The sequence below is a fragment of the Eucyclogobius newberryi genome, unplaced genomic scaffold (genome assembly GCF_026437365.1).
Source record: "Eucyclogobius newberryi isolate DKJ021-1_F unplaced genomic scaffold, fEucNew1.0.hap1 SCAF_19, whole genome shotgun sequence".
Classification (NCBI taxonomy): domain Eukaryota; kingdom Metazoa; phylum Chordata; class Actinopteri; order Gobiiformes; family Gobiidae; genus Eucyclogobius; species Eucyclogobius newberryi.
Genome location: NW_027315823.1, coordinates 20,444,761 through 20,462,608, shown reverse-complemented (window position 1 = coordinate 20,462,608; position 17,848 = coordinate 20,444,761). Strand labels below are relative to the sequence as shown.

Here is a 17,848-nt window from a genome sequence, read left to right as displayed (position 1 = left end):
TTGCGGCTCCGTCGCACAAAGACCGTAAAAGTTATCCTTAAAATTTGGATAACTTTAGATACACCACTTGTCTAGAGGACGTACACCGATTTTGAGGTTGGTGGGCAAAACGCACTAGGAGGACTTCGTTAAAGTGTAAAACATAAAAATGTGGTAATTTGAGAGATTTTGTGGTTTTCCCATAGGGATAACATGGGAGGTTTCTGTCATCGCTACGACTACGGCGTAAAAATTTAGGCATTTTTGTGATTGGCTTTTGTGATCGGGACGGCAAAATAGAATTTTGGGTAAAGTTTAGACAATTTTGGTAAAACTAATTTTTGACCTTCAATGTTAATTTAAAGGTCACTCTGTAGGGGGCGCTATCACTGCCATTTCAATTTTGTCAGCCTAAACTGGTCCAAACTAGAAAGTTTAACAACTGATTCAAATTTGGTCCTAATCGGACTGGTTTTGATCAAATGGGAGCAATTTTTAGACCTGCAATATTCCAAAATAAGTTGTCCAACTTTGCGGCTGCGCCGCACACAGACCGTAAAAGGTATCTCAAAAAATTGAATAACTTTAGATGCCCCACTTGTCCAGAGGACGTACGCCGATTTTGAAGTCGGTGGGCAAAACGCCCTAGGAGGAGTTCGTCAAAGTTTGACGTAAACAAAATGGCTAACTCAGCTTGTTTTCATTTTCAAAGGAAGATGGCGGCCATAGGGTAAGTTTGGGGGCGTGGCCACAATGATTTTTTTTGTTTATCCTCACGAGAGGAATGCGTGTCCCGAATTTCGTAGCTTTACGCCAAAGTTGACCTCGGGGCGTCTCCCATAGGCGCAATGTCTTTTGACTTTTGTCGGTGGCGCTGTCGCGCCATTTTTTAACGAAAAAAAAAATGGCCCAGAAAAAATAAAATTTTTCGCCGATTCTGAATTTTGGGCAAAGTTTGGTGAGTTTTTGAGCATGTTCAGGGGGTCAAATTAGAGATCAAAGCGCTGAAGAAGAACAAGAAAAATAATAATAATAATAATAATAATAATATTTTTAGCAAAAACAATATAGCCGTTTTTACTATAACAACAAATGATACATCGTTTGAAAGCTCTAAGCCTTCCCGATGCCGCCATGGGGTGGAATTATCATTACGAGCGCTTACGCGCTCGTCACTCCCTATTCCGTCGGGATGCCCCGCCCACTCCCCATAGACTTCCATTGATTTGAGCAGATACAAGCATGGCCCATGCCTGCGGCATGGATTCTCGCATACGGGACGATGCCAGGAGGGTTTTTGGAGGAATGCAGCGCTTCGCGCTGCTGTTGTCAACAATTAGTGAATGGGCTACGCCCATTCACTAATTGTTGACTATTTCTGTCATAGCAGGAGTAAGTATGCATGATCCATGCCTTCGGCATGGGCTAGTTCACTGTACTTGCCAGGGGCGACGGGGTACCAAACATGCGGGCTGCGCCCGCATGTTTGGTCAGACAGTTGCAACGCTGCCTTCGGCAGCGTTGCGGGAGCAATAGGCCCTCCCCCTGCTGGGGCTCGGGCCTAATAATAATAATACATTTAATTTATATGGTGTCTTTCTTGACAATCATGGTTGTCTGGGACCAGGAAACATATACAGAGGCATTAACATACTAAGTGAAAACATGCTGTTTAAAAGGGACAGTGCTGCTGTGGTGTGGTGGCGTGAATAGCTCAGTCTAACTAAATTAATTTTATATGTATGTTTGACTTTGTGGGAAAATTCTAATTTGAGATGATTTTAAGATATTTAGTTGAAGCACTACTTCAAGACACCGCATATTTGCAGATATTACTGTATTTTTCAAGATACCAGCAGAACATTTGAATTGCGAAATACAGTATAGATAATATTCAACATTTATATAATATGTTTTAGAAGATAATGAATGAATAATTGTATAATAGGTTTGGCGCTTATGCCCAGGCACAATATGAGCTGGGAATCTTCCTCCCGGAGCTTAGACACTGGTGGTGCTCAAACAAAAACCTAAAAGAAAATGAAACTATTCTTTTGCAAAGAGATAGAGGAGGACTGTGTGAGCTGAACTGGTGAATGGAGAAGCGGATTTCAAACGAGCGTAGCAGGGCTGGAGGACGGCGAGACAGCAGGGAGCAGTTTTCCAGGCTGATTCTTCACTATTCCTTTTGTATCTATTTTTTATGTGCCTACCTCTCCGTCAATTTCAACTCCCATAAAACCTGAAATGCACTTAGACGGGGTTGAGAATTATTCACATGAAATAAACATGGATTTAGCTTTTGGTGTGTTCAGGGGAGTCAGAGTACATTAGATGTGTTTGGTGGTTGGTGGTTGGTGGTTGGCTTGGACTGTCAAAGCTGAAAGTGATTCCAAAAGAAGAAACATACATCGGTCATTAAATACTTTGTGTGCATTTGAATTGACAATAGGGGTGTTAGAAAAACTCGATTCACCTAAATCGTGATACTGCACAGTCATTTAAAGGTTGAATGGACGATTTTCTTTGGCCCAAATTTTAGTCTTATTTCCTCGTGGCGTGGACTGCCGATTAGTCCTGCCACGTATCAATCATAAAACGCACCTACCGCTCACCTGCAGCCTCGTCGGCTCGTCCCCTGAGAGCAGCACGGTTCCGCGTGTCTAAGCGCATTGATCTATCATAATATAGTTCCCTCAGTGTACGGGACAAAATGAACTTCCGCCTGCGTTCTCAAATCGCTGGAAATATCGTCCATTGCGCCTTTAAGATAAGATAAGATATGCCTTTATTTGTCCACACATGGGGAAATGTTGCAACACAAGTAGATACAGAAGAAAGGAACAGATAACACTCTTAATCGAAAAAAAAACCCTTATAAACAAAACTCCTATGTACATAACCTCTCATATTCTTAATAGGGAATAGAGAGAAGAAAAATAAAATTAAAGCCGCAAGCGGCATCCAACGGCCCTCGCGGGCCGCCGGCCTTCCGACTCTGCACTTTCGACTTGATAAAGATGGCGCCCTTATTGTGTGTTGAATTAAAAAAGAACTTGACAGACGGCGACACATTGGACATGGCCAATCCAGTGCAAATGAACACAAGTGTCAGTCAAATTTGCTTCTCCGCCGCACAGAGACCGTAACACTTAGAATATAAATATGGATAACTTTTGATGCCCCGCTTGTGTAAATGATATTCCCCAAAGTAAAGCTTGATCGGGCTATTGCCCACGGAGGAGTTCGTTAAAACCTGTTACCACCCACCTGTCCGCCGGCGAACATTTTCTATATCTCAAATATTCTCTTACATCATCACTTTTATTTCCGTGGTCAATACCAGCAAGCTATACATCATTTTAAAGCTTATTTTCTCAACAAAACGAATATGTCGTTGATTTACATTGAATAATATGCCCCAAGAAGCAATTGCCAATAGTTTGTGAGAAAGTCTCAACTTTTACAAACGCATGTCCTACCTGTTTGCTGTTTATGATGGACGAAACGGCTTTAATTCTGTACATCCTTGTACTCAGTCCGTCCGTAAGGAACCATTGAAAAACAATATCCACTTGTATTTTTCCTGAAGTTATCCGATTTCGAGATATTGTCAAGTAAACAAACTTTTCTTTGTTTCTCGCCGGACGAGAATGCGCTTGTCCGGCGCATTTCTCCGTCCATAACAAATGACCTGTTTGACCTATAAAATAATGTTGGATATCCTTCTTTTCTTCAGACTGTTACCTACAGAATGAGACCATCCACGATTTTTTCTGTCCACGGGTTTGTTTGCTACAGCCTCCGCAAAAAAAAATGCGCCGCTTGCGACGCACATGGATTAGTCTGTTTACATCTAAATAGCGCCGCGTGCCAATGACGTAGCTGAGATTGATTGACATATTATTCTAGCCAATGAAAATAGCTTTAGAAAGAGAGGTGGGACAAAGGGCTTATTGATACAGAATCTTCTGTATTATCGTGCGTAAGGCTCCGGGAAGGCTGTAAAGAGCCAGATTTCTCGGCAGGATTTTGCGCATAACGTTTTCTGATTTTATTAGCCTTTTGGACGTGTATATTGTTAGATATATGTATTATTATACCAATACAAAAATGAAATAAAAATATTATATATATATATATATATATATATATATTTTTTTTTTTTTTTTTTAACCTCTATATGGGAAATTCATGGGTAAACTCATGTTTACACATTTTCACATATTTTTTTTTTAGCAGTTATAATTGCTATTAGTAGCCTACAAAACATCAAAATGTATGTTTTATGATCATAGAGGAGCTAAAATTGTAATAAAACAGTTTGGCACAGTTGGCACATATTTGGATCACTTGTTCCGAATATACTTTTTGATACAAAAAGGTCAACAGCACCAAAATGCCTGTTCCTAGAGATCTAAAACTTTACACAGTTGTTGTCAACAAGATAAACATCATGTACAGTGAACAGCATATGCACACAATGAAGTATGTCCTGCTCAGGATCATTACAAATTAACAATATTCAGGCGAGACTAAAAAAGGATGTTTTGTTTATGTTTGGGCCTCTGTAGTGTAAGTTCTGAAGCCCTGACAGTGTTCATGTGCACATCTGCAGAAACTAGAAGGCCTAAGCTTTCTAATGATGCATCACACTTGCATGTGGAACATAAGATCCTCTTTTAATAAGCAATGCCATTTGGGTATGTCCAACCATTGTGCACAGGGCGAAAATAGGTGGATGGTAACAGGTTAAAGTGTGAAGCGTAAATGTGAACATTTCAAAGATTTGGCGTTTTCCCATTTGTGACAGTATATTTGCAGCTCCACGGCACAGAGACCGTAGCATTTAAAATCAAAATATGACTAACTTTGGATTCCCCGCTTGTGTAGATGATTTTCCCCAAATATGAGCTTGATCGGGCAATCGCCCTAGGAGGAGTTCGTTAAAGTGTGAAGCGTAAAAATGTGGTCATTTTAGAGCTTTCGCTGTTTTCCCATTTCTGACATATATTTGCGGGTCCGCCACACAGAGACCGTAGCACTTAGAATCAAAATATGGATAATTTTTGATGCCCCGCTTGTGTAGATGATATTCTCCAAATATGAACTTGATCGGACAATCGCCCTAGGAGGAGTTCGTTAAAGTGTGAAGCGTAAAAATGTGGTGATTTGAGCGATTCTACGATTTTCCCATAAGGATAACATGGGATGTTTCTGTCATCGCTACGGTTACGCCGTACAAAATATGACTTTGGCTCTCATACTTTTATGATCAGGATGGCAAATAAGAATTTTGTTCAAAATATCATGTCATTTGGAAAAACTCTATTGTTTATAGGCCACTCTGAAGGCCAAATAGTCAGAATTCTGGGAAACGTTTGCGGCTCCGTCGCACAGAGACCGTAAAAGCTATCCTTAAAATTTGGATAACTTTAGATGCCCCACTTGTCTAGAGGACGTACACCGATTTTGAGGTCGGTGGGCAAAACGCACTAGGAGGAGTTTGTTAAAGTGTGAAACAGAAAAATGTGGATATTCGAGAGATTTATCGGTTTTCCCATAGGGATAACATGGGAGGTTTATGTCATCGCTACGACTACGCCGTAAAAATTAAGGCATTTGTCTGATTGGCTTTTTTGATCGGGACGCCAAAATAGAATTTTGGGTAAAGTTTAGACAATTTTGGTAAAACAAATTTTTGACCTTCAATGTTAATTTAAAGGTCACTCTGTAGGGGGCGCTATCGCGCCCATTTCAATTTTGTCATCATAAACTGGTCCAAACTAGAAAGTTGAACAACTGATTCAAATTTGGTCCTAATCGGACTTGTTTTGATCAAATGGGAACAATTTTTAGATCTGCAATATCCCAAAATAAGTTGTCCAACTTTGCGGCTGCGCCGCACACAGACCGTAAAAGGTATCTCAAAAAATTGGATAACTTTAGATGCCCCACTTGTCCAGAGGACGTCCGCCGATTTTGAAGTTGGTGGGCAAAACGCCCTAGGAGGAGTTCGTCAAAGTTTGACGTGAACAAAATGGCTAACACAGCGTGTTTTCATTTTCAAAGGAAGATGGCGGCCATAGGGTAAGTCTGGGGGCGTGGCCACAATAATATTTGTTTTTTGTCCTCACAAGAGGAATGCGTGTTCCGAATTTCGTAGCTCTACGACAAAGTTGACCTCGGGGCGTCTCCCATAGGCGCAATGTATTTTGACTTTTGTCGGTGGCGCTATCGCGCCATTTTTTAACAAAAAAAAAATGGCCCAGAAAAAACAAAATTTTTCGCCGATTTTTAATTTTGGGTAAAGTTTGGTGAGTTTTTGAGCATGTTCAGGGGGTCAAATTAGAGCTCAAAAAGCAGAAGAACAAGAAAAAAAATAAAAAAATAATAATATTTTTAGCAAAAACAATATAGCCGTTTCCACTATAACAACAAATTATACATCGTTTGAAAGCTCTAAGCCTTCCCGATGCCGCCATGGGGTGGAATCATCATTACGAGCGCTTACGCGCTCGTCACTCCCTATTCCGTCGGGATGCCCCGCCCACTCCCCATAGACTTCCATTGATTTGAGCAGATACAAGCATGGCCCATGCCTGCGGCATGGATTCTCGCGTACAGGACGATGCCAGGAGGGTATCGCGCTGCTGTTGTCAACAATTAGTGAATGGGCTACGCCCATTCACTAATTGTTTTTAGATGTGTGCAAATTTTTGTGACTTTTCGTCAATGTTCACTGGGTGAAAAATGGGGGGGTTGGTCCCGAGAAGAAGAAGAAGAAGAAGAAGAAAGAAATATAGCCGCAAGCGGCAATGATCGGCCCTCGCCACGCCGCCGCCACACCGCCGCCACGCCGCAAGAGGAGGGGGCGCTAACGCGCCCCAATTGTCCTTTTATTACGCCTACTGCTGAATCTGTGACGCTGTCACATCTTCTCCCCTTTGTTTTACCATCAAAAAGCTATTTTATTTTGAATTCTTGGCAAAATGTGCGGCTTTGCCGCACAGACACCGTGACTCTTTGAATGAAAATGTGGATAACTTTTGATGATCCTGAAGATGAGTCTCGCCAAATTTCAGGTTAATATGTCTAACGCCCTGGGAGGAGTTTGTGAAAGTCTAAAGTGTAAACATGTTCTGGCGATTTCCCCATTGGAATAACATGAAAGGTTTCGGTCATCGTTACGGCAACGCCATAACAATTATGACATGGGTCTCATTGACTTTTTTGATGGGGATGCCAAAATTGAGTTGTGTGTCAAATTTCATATAATTTCGCAAAACTTAACATTTAACCTCCATATAAAATCTGTAGGGGGCGCTGTAGCGCCAAATGAATTTATTTCACTTCAAGTAGGTTTAGGGCAAAGAGTTTAACAACTGATTCTAATTTGACGCAATTCGGACTTTATCTGCGCAAACGGCAGAAATTTTAAATATGGGAGATTTCTGAAATTCTAGCTACAGTTTGCGGCTTCGCCGCACAGAGACCGTGAGAGGTATCAATGTAATTTGGATGACTTTTGATGACTCCTCAGTAGCATTTTCACCAAATTTCAGCTTTTTAGGGCCAACGCCCTGGGAGGAGTTCGTAAAAGTACGACGTTTGGAAAAACTCCGAAGTCATGTTTAGCCATTTTTGAAGCAATATGGCCGACATTTGGTTGGGCGGACGGCGTTGCCGTAATAATATTTTTTACTTCTCTTGTCACCATCTACCTCGGCGCCAAATTTCATGATTCTACGATCAGATTTTTTTTGGGTCATTTCCCATCTCTCAATGCATTTTTGGTACATTTGGGGGCGCTGACGCGCCAATTTTTTTTATTTTAGAAAAGGGAAATAGCCAGAATGTAGAGAGGCACGATTTTTAGAGGTGTGAACATTTTTGTGACTTTTCAAGAAGAAAGAAGAAAGAATAATATTCCGATGCGAAAACAATGTTTCCCATTTTTCAAATATCATAAACTATACATTTTCGGAAAGCGCTCGCGCTTTCCTACCTCATGGTGTGGGTCCCTGGTCACTGACGGGTACTTTCGATAATTTTGAGTGGGCTCCGCCCACTTTGTGTTTTTGGCCCTCTATACAGTAATAATGTTCAATTTTTGCATTACATGCTTATATGCACGGAACATGCAAGAGATGGGGAACGTATTCGTGAGCTACTTAGGGCAAATGAGTGCTTTATATGGGGATGACGACGAAGCGGTCGTCATCCCAATGTAAAGTGCTTGTTTAGTGCGCACTTTTGCACGGGCTTCGCCCGTTTACAACGGTAATGTTCCATTTTCCTACTACTAATTAGCATGCACGGGGCGTGCATGAGTGAAGGAGTGCGTTAGTGAGTGTTTGGAAGTGGGCGAGCGCTTCGTGCTCGATTTCGTGCGCACTACGTGCGCACTTACACAGCCGTGCTTCGCACGGCCTTACGAGATTAATAGGCCTCTCGCCAGCTTGTGGCGCTCGGGCCTAAATATAGCATCATATACATAATTTTCATCAAGTTCGTAGTTTAAGATGGCTATATGGAATATGGAGAATGTTCAAAAATATAACATGGACCTGCAAATAATTTAAGAGGAATAAGTTAATATTAGAATTAAATCTGTCTTTTCACATACTTCATCCACATTCATACACCCTGAACATATTATGTTCAGGGTGTATGAATAAGAAATGTGTTGTGTTGAATGCAATATGTAGCCAGCATATGCTCATTGCAGCTGTATTTGATTGAGAGCATGATGTTCGGCGTGCCTGTCCACTCCTATGCAAAGTGATGATTAATTATGCTCCAGCTTTATCCTTTAGTAACAGCCAGCTTGTACAGCACAGTGGGAATAAGAGTCTGCTAAGAATTTTCAGAAGTCATACATTTAAAACATCATTCATATGCAAACAGAACTTATGGGAGTTGGGTGCAGATCAAAATCAACTTGAATGCACTTTTAACCTTGTGGTTAAAAAATATGATTAGTTTATTCAAAGTTGTATTTTGATTAATACAAGTTTGAGTAATCCTAACCTATATTGTCCTGCGATGGAAGTTTGAGTCCTCTGAGCATTAATGTTTTCACCTACCCAATGAAATTTACCCCCTTATTTGTGATTATTTGACAAAAGACTCTGGGTGATACATGTAAGATTCTATAATGTCACAGCCACTCAAAAATAAAAACACACAAATGAAAAGTCTCTTTCTATGGTGAAATTTTACTATGAAGTAAAAAACATGAAGTCAATGAACCTGTTTCGATTACTACGGTAAACAATTTTAGATCAATATTGCAGTTTACGATGAGCGAAATATAAAATGATTATCAACTTTTGTTATAGTTGAATATTAGGTATCTTAGTAAACATATTATGTCTGTTTTCCATTTCCCATTGTCTTATTTTTGCTTATATTTTATCTTATATTTCTTATTTAGAAACACTGCAGTAGTTCTTGGTTAATATAAGTAAAATACAATAAAATATGATGCTTGATAATCCAAGCGTTGAATTGACCTGTGGTTCTCAACCTTTTCACACCAAGTACAACCTAAGAACATATTTATAAGTATCACCAGATCTAAACCAAGGAATATTTTAGGTTAAAACGTTTTGATTAGTTTTACTTTAAATTCAGCAACTAGTTGAACTGCAAAGGAATCTGTGTACACATAAAGAAGCTTACATAGCACAGGTGGTACCACAGTTTGAGAACCACTGCTATAGACTTTATGTACACTGAGCCAGCTCGTAGTGCTTGTGTGTACACCGTAAAGTGAGTATGCAAGCTTACACCATCAGAAAAATTCCTTGCACATTCTTCTACTTGTGCATTCCAGACCACGTCTCGACTACCTCACAAAACTAAATTATTCACATCAACAGCTTGTGTTGAGCCAGATGTGGCGTGGCTACTGCTATTATGTCTGCCATTATTCTATAATTCTGATGTTTCTTCTGTCTCCTCCTCATTAGGCTACAGGTGAAAGTAGTATGTGTGAACATGAAAGACAAAGCCTAATAGGATTTAGCTTATGTCTTCAAATGCTGACAGAGAAACTCCTTATTAAACCTGACTGTGAATTAGAAGCATTGTCTGCGTCGAAGGGGTGAAATGGAGAAAATGTACGCCCCTGGGTGATGTCGGGGATGTTATGTATGGATGAATTACCCTAATGTGCTACTCTGACATGCAGGATCTGCCCTCCATGTTGGATTTGGTAGCTGCTGGGATTTGAATGAGCAAAATAAAGCAGATTTATTTGCAAAGGTCTGCCTTGAAAGACCTGCAGATAATTGGAGCAGGATTGGAGTGGAGTGTTAATAGGAGTTTGCCTCTCTTTAGTCTCTGGTTCCTGCTGGTGAAGGGCTTAATGGGTCAATCAAACAGCGTTTCAGTTTGATAGCTCTCAGTCAGGGTTTGGGGTTTAGAGGGTTTTGCACTGCCCGGCTCACACACCTGTATTAGTCCTCTCGCTGACCAGTAGTGAGAGGACTAAGTCAATTTAAATCATGTTTTTTTTTTTTTTGGCCTAACTATGTGGTACCTTTTGGAGCAATAGTGGTAACATACACCTCACATATTGTGTCCTTACAGTTTGTCATTTGATTCTACAAAAGTTTTTTTGTGAGTAAATGTGCAAAAAACAGCTTATCATTTTCTGTGGTCAGAAAATTCAACACAATCAACAGAAATTATGTGGTAAAATTAACCACACTGGTCACACTTGTCATATATATATATATATATATATATATATATATATATATATATATATATATATATATATCCCATATTTAAGCCTCATAACGGTTATCCATAGATTTGGTTGAATGCTTTTCAAGCTGCTGTAACAGATACAATATGAACTGTGAAAATTTCCGGGTTTACATCCGAACACACCCACACATTCACATAATGGCACACAGGCCCAGGATTATCCCTAAGGCTTAAAGACAGAACTGCTCAGTGCACGGTTTCATCATGAACTGCTCAAAATGTGAGCGCTCCATGACATGCCCAACACAGAGATGAGGTTATATTGAACCTGCCCTGATCTCCTCCATAAATATTGACACACTTGTTAAACGGGGAGTATATGGAGATCCGTACACTGGATGGTGGGTGACAGGGAACCCATTTATCAGCCTCCACCTGTGAGATAAACCTGGGCTGTGTTCAAGGTCTGTGTCACGCAGCAGAACAAATGTCCTGTCACCTTTCGTTCCATACGAGGCCATGTACCGTTTACATTGTTGTAAATAAAGAAGATGTACTATACAAGAGTCATATTATGAACTATGCTGACACTTACAAACCCATGGTCACAGTCATATTCAGATCAGGAGGAATAGATGCATCGGGTAGAATTTTACAGCCATTTTTCAAAGGTTTTTCATTTTTATTGTATTCTTTGGCCGAAGTCAGTACTTTGCATTGTTCTTTTTCTCTTTCCTACTCTTATTTTGTCTTTGTTAGCCTTGTCTGGCAGCGATAATAAATAGATGTAATCTAAATCTGGCCAGTTGTCCAGTAGACTTTTCTTTCCTATAAGCACTGCTTTTCCACATTCTTCTCAGTCCGAAAAAGAACCTGAATATATTCTGCTGTGTCTGTGTCCACGTAGAATCATTAATGAGTTTTTACTTGATATTCCCATGAGATGGCTCAGGTTTTATAATCTGATTTAATGTTGCACTATAACCCCTGAGACATAATCATATCCATGACATGGGATAAACAATTTCATTTATAAAATGGAAGCTAATGTTTATGACACAGTAAAACTCTAAGGAAATGACAAAACAAAATCCAAATGGCATGATGATGCTATGAGAGTTTATTTAGACTAATGATATCATCATAATCCTGGTGAACATGGCCCATAAACAATAGACAATTACATAATCTCTTTGATAGTGGCTGGTTACATGCACACTCTTATTGTATATATTTTTTTATTTAATTAGGCCCGAGCGCCACAAGCTGGCGAGAGGCCTATTAATCTCGTAAGGCCTTGCGAAGCACGGCTGCGAAAGTGCGCACGTAGTGCGCACGAAATCGAGCGCGAAGCGCTCGCCCACTTCCAAACACTCACTAACGCACTCCTCCACTCATGCACGCCCCGTGCATGCTAATTAGTAGTAGGAAAATGGAACATTACCGTTGTAAACGGGCTTCGCTCGTGCAAAAGTGCGCACTAAACGAGCACTTTACATTCCCAATGTAAAGCACTCATTTGCCCTAAGTAGCTCACGAATACGTTCCCCATCTCTTGCATGTTCCGTGCATATAAGCATGTAATGCAAAAATTGAACATTATTACTGTATAGAGGGCCAAAAACACAAAGTGGGCGGAGCCCACTCAAAATTAACGAAAGTACCCGTCAGTGACCAGGGACCCACACCATGAGGTAGGAAAGCGCGAGCGCTTTCCGAAAATGTATAGTTTATCAACCCCCCTATTTTTCACCCAGTGAACATTGACGAAAAGTCACAAAAATTTGCACACCTCTAAAAATCGTGCCTCTCTACATTCTGGCTATTTCCTTTTTCTAAAATAAAAAAAATTGGCGCGTCAGCGCCCCCAAATGTACCAAAAATGCATTGAGAGATAGGAAACGACCCAAAAAAAATCTGATCGTAGAATCATGAAATTTGGCGCAGAGGTAGATGGTGACAAGAGAAGTAAAAAATATTATTACGGCAACGCCGTCCACCCACCAAATGTCGGCCATATTGGTTCAAAAATGGCTAAGCAGGACTCGGGAGTTTTTCCAAACGTCGTACTTTTACGAACTCCCAGGGCGTTGGCTCTAAAAAGCTGAAATTTGGTGAAAATGCTACTGAGGAGTGGGACATCAAAAGTTATTCAAATTACATTGATACCTGTCACGGTCTCTGTGCGGCGAAGCCGCAAACTTTAGCTAGAATTTCAGAAATCTCCCAAATTTAACATTTCTGGCGTTTGCGCAGATAAAGTCCGAATTGCGTCAAATTAGAATCAGTTATTAAACTCTTTGCGCTAAACATACTTGAAGTGAAATAAATTAATTTGGCACCACAGCGCCCCCTACAGATTTTATATGGAGGTTAAATGTTTAGTTTTGCGAAATTTTATGAAATTTGACACACAACTCAATTTTGGCATCCCCATCAAAAAAGTCAATGAGACCCATGTCATAATTGTTATGGTTTTGCCGTAGCGATGACCAAAACCTCCCATGTTATTCCAATGGGGAAATCGCCAGAACATGTTTACACTTTAGACTTTCACAAACTCCTCCCAGGGCATTAGCCCTATTAACCTGAAATTTGGTGAGACTCATCTTCAGGGGTGAACCGTCAAAAGTTATTCACATTTTTATTCAAAGAGTCACGGTGTCTGTGCGGCAAAGCTGCACATTTTGCCAAGAATTCAAAATAAAATTGCTTTTTGATGGTAAAACAAAGGGGAGAAGATGTGACTGCCTCACAGATTCAGCAGTAGGCGTAATAAAAGGACAATTGGGGCGCGTTAGCGCCCATTCCTCTTGCGGCGTGGCGAGGGCCGATCATTGCCGCTTGCGGCTATATTCCTACTTATAATCCATAGTGAGCTTATATGGTGTTTCAGTTAATACATGCACATTTAAGTAATAGTGTTTACGTCCCAAACAACTCGTTTCTTCCTTCACCCCTCCAGCCCTCTGTATCCATCTATTCTCAAACAGTTATCCAAAGGAATAGCACAGAAGTAAGTATTTTTGTTTCAATTATAAAATTAAAGGGGAAAAAAGTAAAATCAAAAGAGAAAACCCTGCTACTACCTGCTAAACCCTGTTTTTTTAAGAGTTAAAATTCCATAATCTGTTACTGCTTTGCAAAATATTATATATGGTCATTTAATCCAACAGCTCCTGCTGTTGTGGGCAACTAGGAGTCTCCGGACCACCAGTGCTGCAGAGACTGGGCCAATCACAGGGCAGCATTGTGCTTTGGGAGGAACCAAACAACCCTAAACACACATGGCGATGACGACAAACGGTGCAGAAAACACACAGAGGAAACACTTTGTACATTTGTGAATGGGAAATATGTATGTACTTTTCTCTCAACTAAATCTAAAAATATTTTAGATTTCTCAGCTTGTCATTTTTTTGACGCTTGGACCAATCAGAGTCCAGTCCAACTTGCCTATCCAGATAAATGTATAGAACGCAATTCCGAGTGTTTCACATATAAATCTGGGGTGTTAGAAAAAGGCGTTATTAAGAATAGACTTACACTGAGCTGCAAGGATTCAGTCCACTGCCCAATCATCTTGTAGCCGTTCCCCGTGATATTGTTCCACTGATACTGGAACAGGTCGTAGCGTCCCGGGGCATCGCCGTTTCTGTTGAACGTCACTGAAGTACCAGCACTTCCTGTAAACACACAGATAAGGTCACAGGATGAGAACTTTCTACTTTCTACTTCAAAGACTCATAGACTTGGGAGAAGTGATCAAATATACTTAAACATTTCATTTTCTACCGCTTGTTCCCATTATGGGGTCGCGGATGACTGGAGCCTATCCCAGTGACTTGGGTCCTTATGCGGGGTACACTCTGGGCAGGGGCCAGCTCGTCTCAGTGTTAACACAAAGACATAGTCACACAGACGAACATACACTCTCACATTCATCCACTAGTTACCTAACACCTAACATGTCTTTGGACGGTGGGAGGAGCCGGAGAACCTGGAGAGAAACCACGGTAACACAGGAAGAAAATGCAGACTCCACCCAGAGAGATCATGTGCTGTTGTCTAGCCCGGGGATTGAACCCATGATCTCTTTATCGGGAGGCGAGAGCTCTAACACTGCTATTTAACTATGATTCTACCTATGTAACCATCTTCTTCAGCTTTGAATACGATTTTTAAGTGGCATGACAGCTATACCATGCCATTTGAAATCACAGATCCATTTGAAATTACTATAGTACAAGCTGTTCTCTCGACTCATGAGTTCTATTTTGACTCAAAACGGACATAGGCTTTTCTCGACACCCTGATGTCTCTACTTAGCTAAAAAAAACTGATTTTGTTTTCTGTAACTCTTTACTCTTCTAATTCTGAAATAAGTTGATTTATTTATTCTCTTTTGTCAACCATTTGGCAAAAGGAAACTATCACGCTTCCTGGGCATGTAAACCCACAAAGGTCACACAGGTCTAATATGACCTATTTATAATGCATTTATTTTTAATTTCTTTTGTGCTTGATTAACACATCCATAAAGATATATATATATATATATATATATATATATATATATATATATATATATATATATATATATATATATATATATATATATGTTTTAAATATATTGTCTTTAACATTGAAATTGGACTTGTCAAGGCACAGCAGATGCTCCATCAACTCTCTGTTAGACAATACCTCCCAACTGCAGTTTTATTCCTTTTTATGTTTAGAAAACAGTCAAATAATATTTAAGTTACTTAAGTATTTGCTGAAGAAATTATTTGTAATAAAAAAATAATAAAACACAGTCGGTTACTTCTAAAGACAAGATGCGGCTTGTATAAATTATGTAAATGTCAAGAGACATGTTTAGTTGGAGTGATATTTTTACAATTTCCAAAACAAAAGCAAGACTAAGCCAAATCAAAGCTCGTTAGAAGAGACGATATTGTTTAATGCTCTTAAAACAGATTCAAGCCAAGTCACAACAAACTGGCACATCAGTGACATCACGCTCATAATCTGTAGAGGGGCAAACCTTCTTTGTTGTGAGTATGTAACAACATAAATCAAATATCTGGAGTGAGTACCCCTTTTAGAAATGTAGTGGAGTAGAAAGTAGTATTTAGTTTTCAAATGTTGTGGGGTGAAAGTAGTAATGAGTAACTGAAATATGATTCAAAGTCTAAAGTACAGAATGATAAGGCTATAGGCCCAGTATATATTTATTTTAATACCTGAATTTAATATTTTGGACAAAAATGGCTAAAATGAAAACAAAGCGCTAGGAGCCAAACAGGTCTCTAGCCAACAATATCAACCTGGCCCTCTACTCCATCCTACATCATCTGGACTCCCCAGGAACCTACACCAGGATCCTGTTTGTGGACTTCAGCTTTGCATTCAACACCATCCTCCCCGCTCTCCTCCAGGACAAGCTCTCCCAGCTCAGCGTGCCTGACTCCACCTGCAGGTGGAGCACTGACTTCCTGACGGATCAGAGGCAGTGCGTGCAGCTGGGGGAGAATGTCTCAGACACTCTGCTCTGTACTTCCTGGACAAACTGCTGAACCTCCAGCCACGATTACATAAAACTAATCAAGTTTTCCACCACCCTCATTGGGGTCATCTCGGACGAGGATGAGTGTGTCTACAGGAGGGCCGGCTGGTGTCCTGGTGTAGTGGTAACAAGCTGGAGTTCAACGCCCAGAAGACAGTGGAGATAATGGTGGACTTAAGGAAAGTCAGGGTTCAGATCCCTCCACAGCACTGAAACTGCACAAGTTAATAGCAAGTCATTTGTGACTTTAGCTGCTGCTGATGGACTGGTCTCAATCCTGGTTTTGGAATTAGTCATGCCACACAATCGATGGCAAGATTATACAATGTCATTAACTACAATGTCTACTACAAACATGCAGTTCCTTTTAAACACTGATTGTTCATAGATTTTAAAAATGCATTTTCTTGGCAACTCATCTCAAATTCTCTGCCAATGGCAAGTTATTACTGTAAATGCTATTAATGATACGGTCGATTAACATATGTGGCATTGCACTAGCTGCTGCACACACTTTTTTAACAGGTTTATAAATATTTATGTAATTTTGGTGAAGAGTCTAATTCCAGTTGGAATAAAATATGTATTATTTTATTGAAAATGTAATTCCATGACCAACTGACTTCAAGTTCAGGTTAAACCCTTAACTCTATGGATTAACTGCCACATTTCCCTTGATTTCCTCCCACAGTGTTTCATTCTTCTGAGGCAGTGTCTCGCTGGTCGAAGAGCAAGGCCAGAGTATCGCTTCAAACATTTTTATGATAAAGGTTCTGAAAAATCCACTGCCGGGTGTTCTGGAAAGAGCCAGATGTTTTTCAGAATGTTTATTGAACAAGCTGTACTGAAGAAGTGCGATTCTATAAGAAATAGAGATATAACGAATATATATCAACTATACAACAATGCACATTGAATAATAACTAATAGAAACCAATCATAAATATGACACTAAACACAGTAAGAACTAAATACAGTAAGTACAAAGCAGTAACTGCTGGTTCTGTTGGACCTCAGTGCAGTTTGACACCATTGACCACAACGTTCTACTGCACAGGTTAGAATGTGATGTAGATGTCGGAGGGACAGCCGCAGCAGGTTTAAATCCTATTTTTCAGATTGGTACAAATTTGTTAAAGTAAACCAGAGCTCCTCACCTTGTTCTAAAGTAACTTATGGTGTGCCTCAGGATTCAGTACTCGGTCCACTTCTGTTTATTCTTTATATGCTGCCGTTAGGTATTTATCAATGAAACACGATTAGACCGATCAAGTAGACACCGATCAAGTGTTTGTGTGAAGGATAGAAAAACCTGAATGACACTTAATTATCTGCTTCTTAACCCTGAAAAAAACTAGGTCATTGTACTAGGCCCTAAACATCTACGAGACACTTTGTGTGAGCAGATAGTCACACTGGACAATATCAGTTAGGAACAGAAATATAAACCTACAGTTTACCAGCTACGCTGCCCCAGGAGCAACTATGCTGGGGGAAGTATGGGAGCTTGAGCACTATCCTCTGCTTCTGACTAATTATTCCATCACACAATTACGTTACAAAAACGTTAACGCTGAA

The 17,848-nt window shown here is 40.1% G+C and overlaps 1 protein-coding gene across 2 annotated transcripts in view; it reads right to left on the bottom strand.

The window, feature by feature from the left end:
- grm7 (glutamate metabotropic receptor 7) overlaps positions 1-17,848 on the bottom strand; it is a 226,229-nt gene that overhangs the window by 68,171 nt on the left and 140,210 nt on the right. For both annotated transcript variants that reach the window (XM_072452079.1, XM_072452078.1), the window contains exon 7: positions 14,248-14,387. In XM_072452079.1, the coding sequence (XP_072308180.1) occupies positions 14,248-14,387 (140 nt within the window). The remainder of the gene's footprint in view (positions 1-14,247; positions 14,388-17,848) is intronic.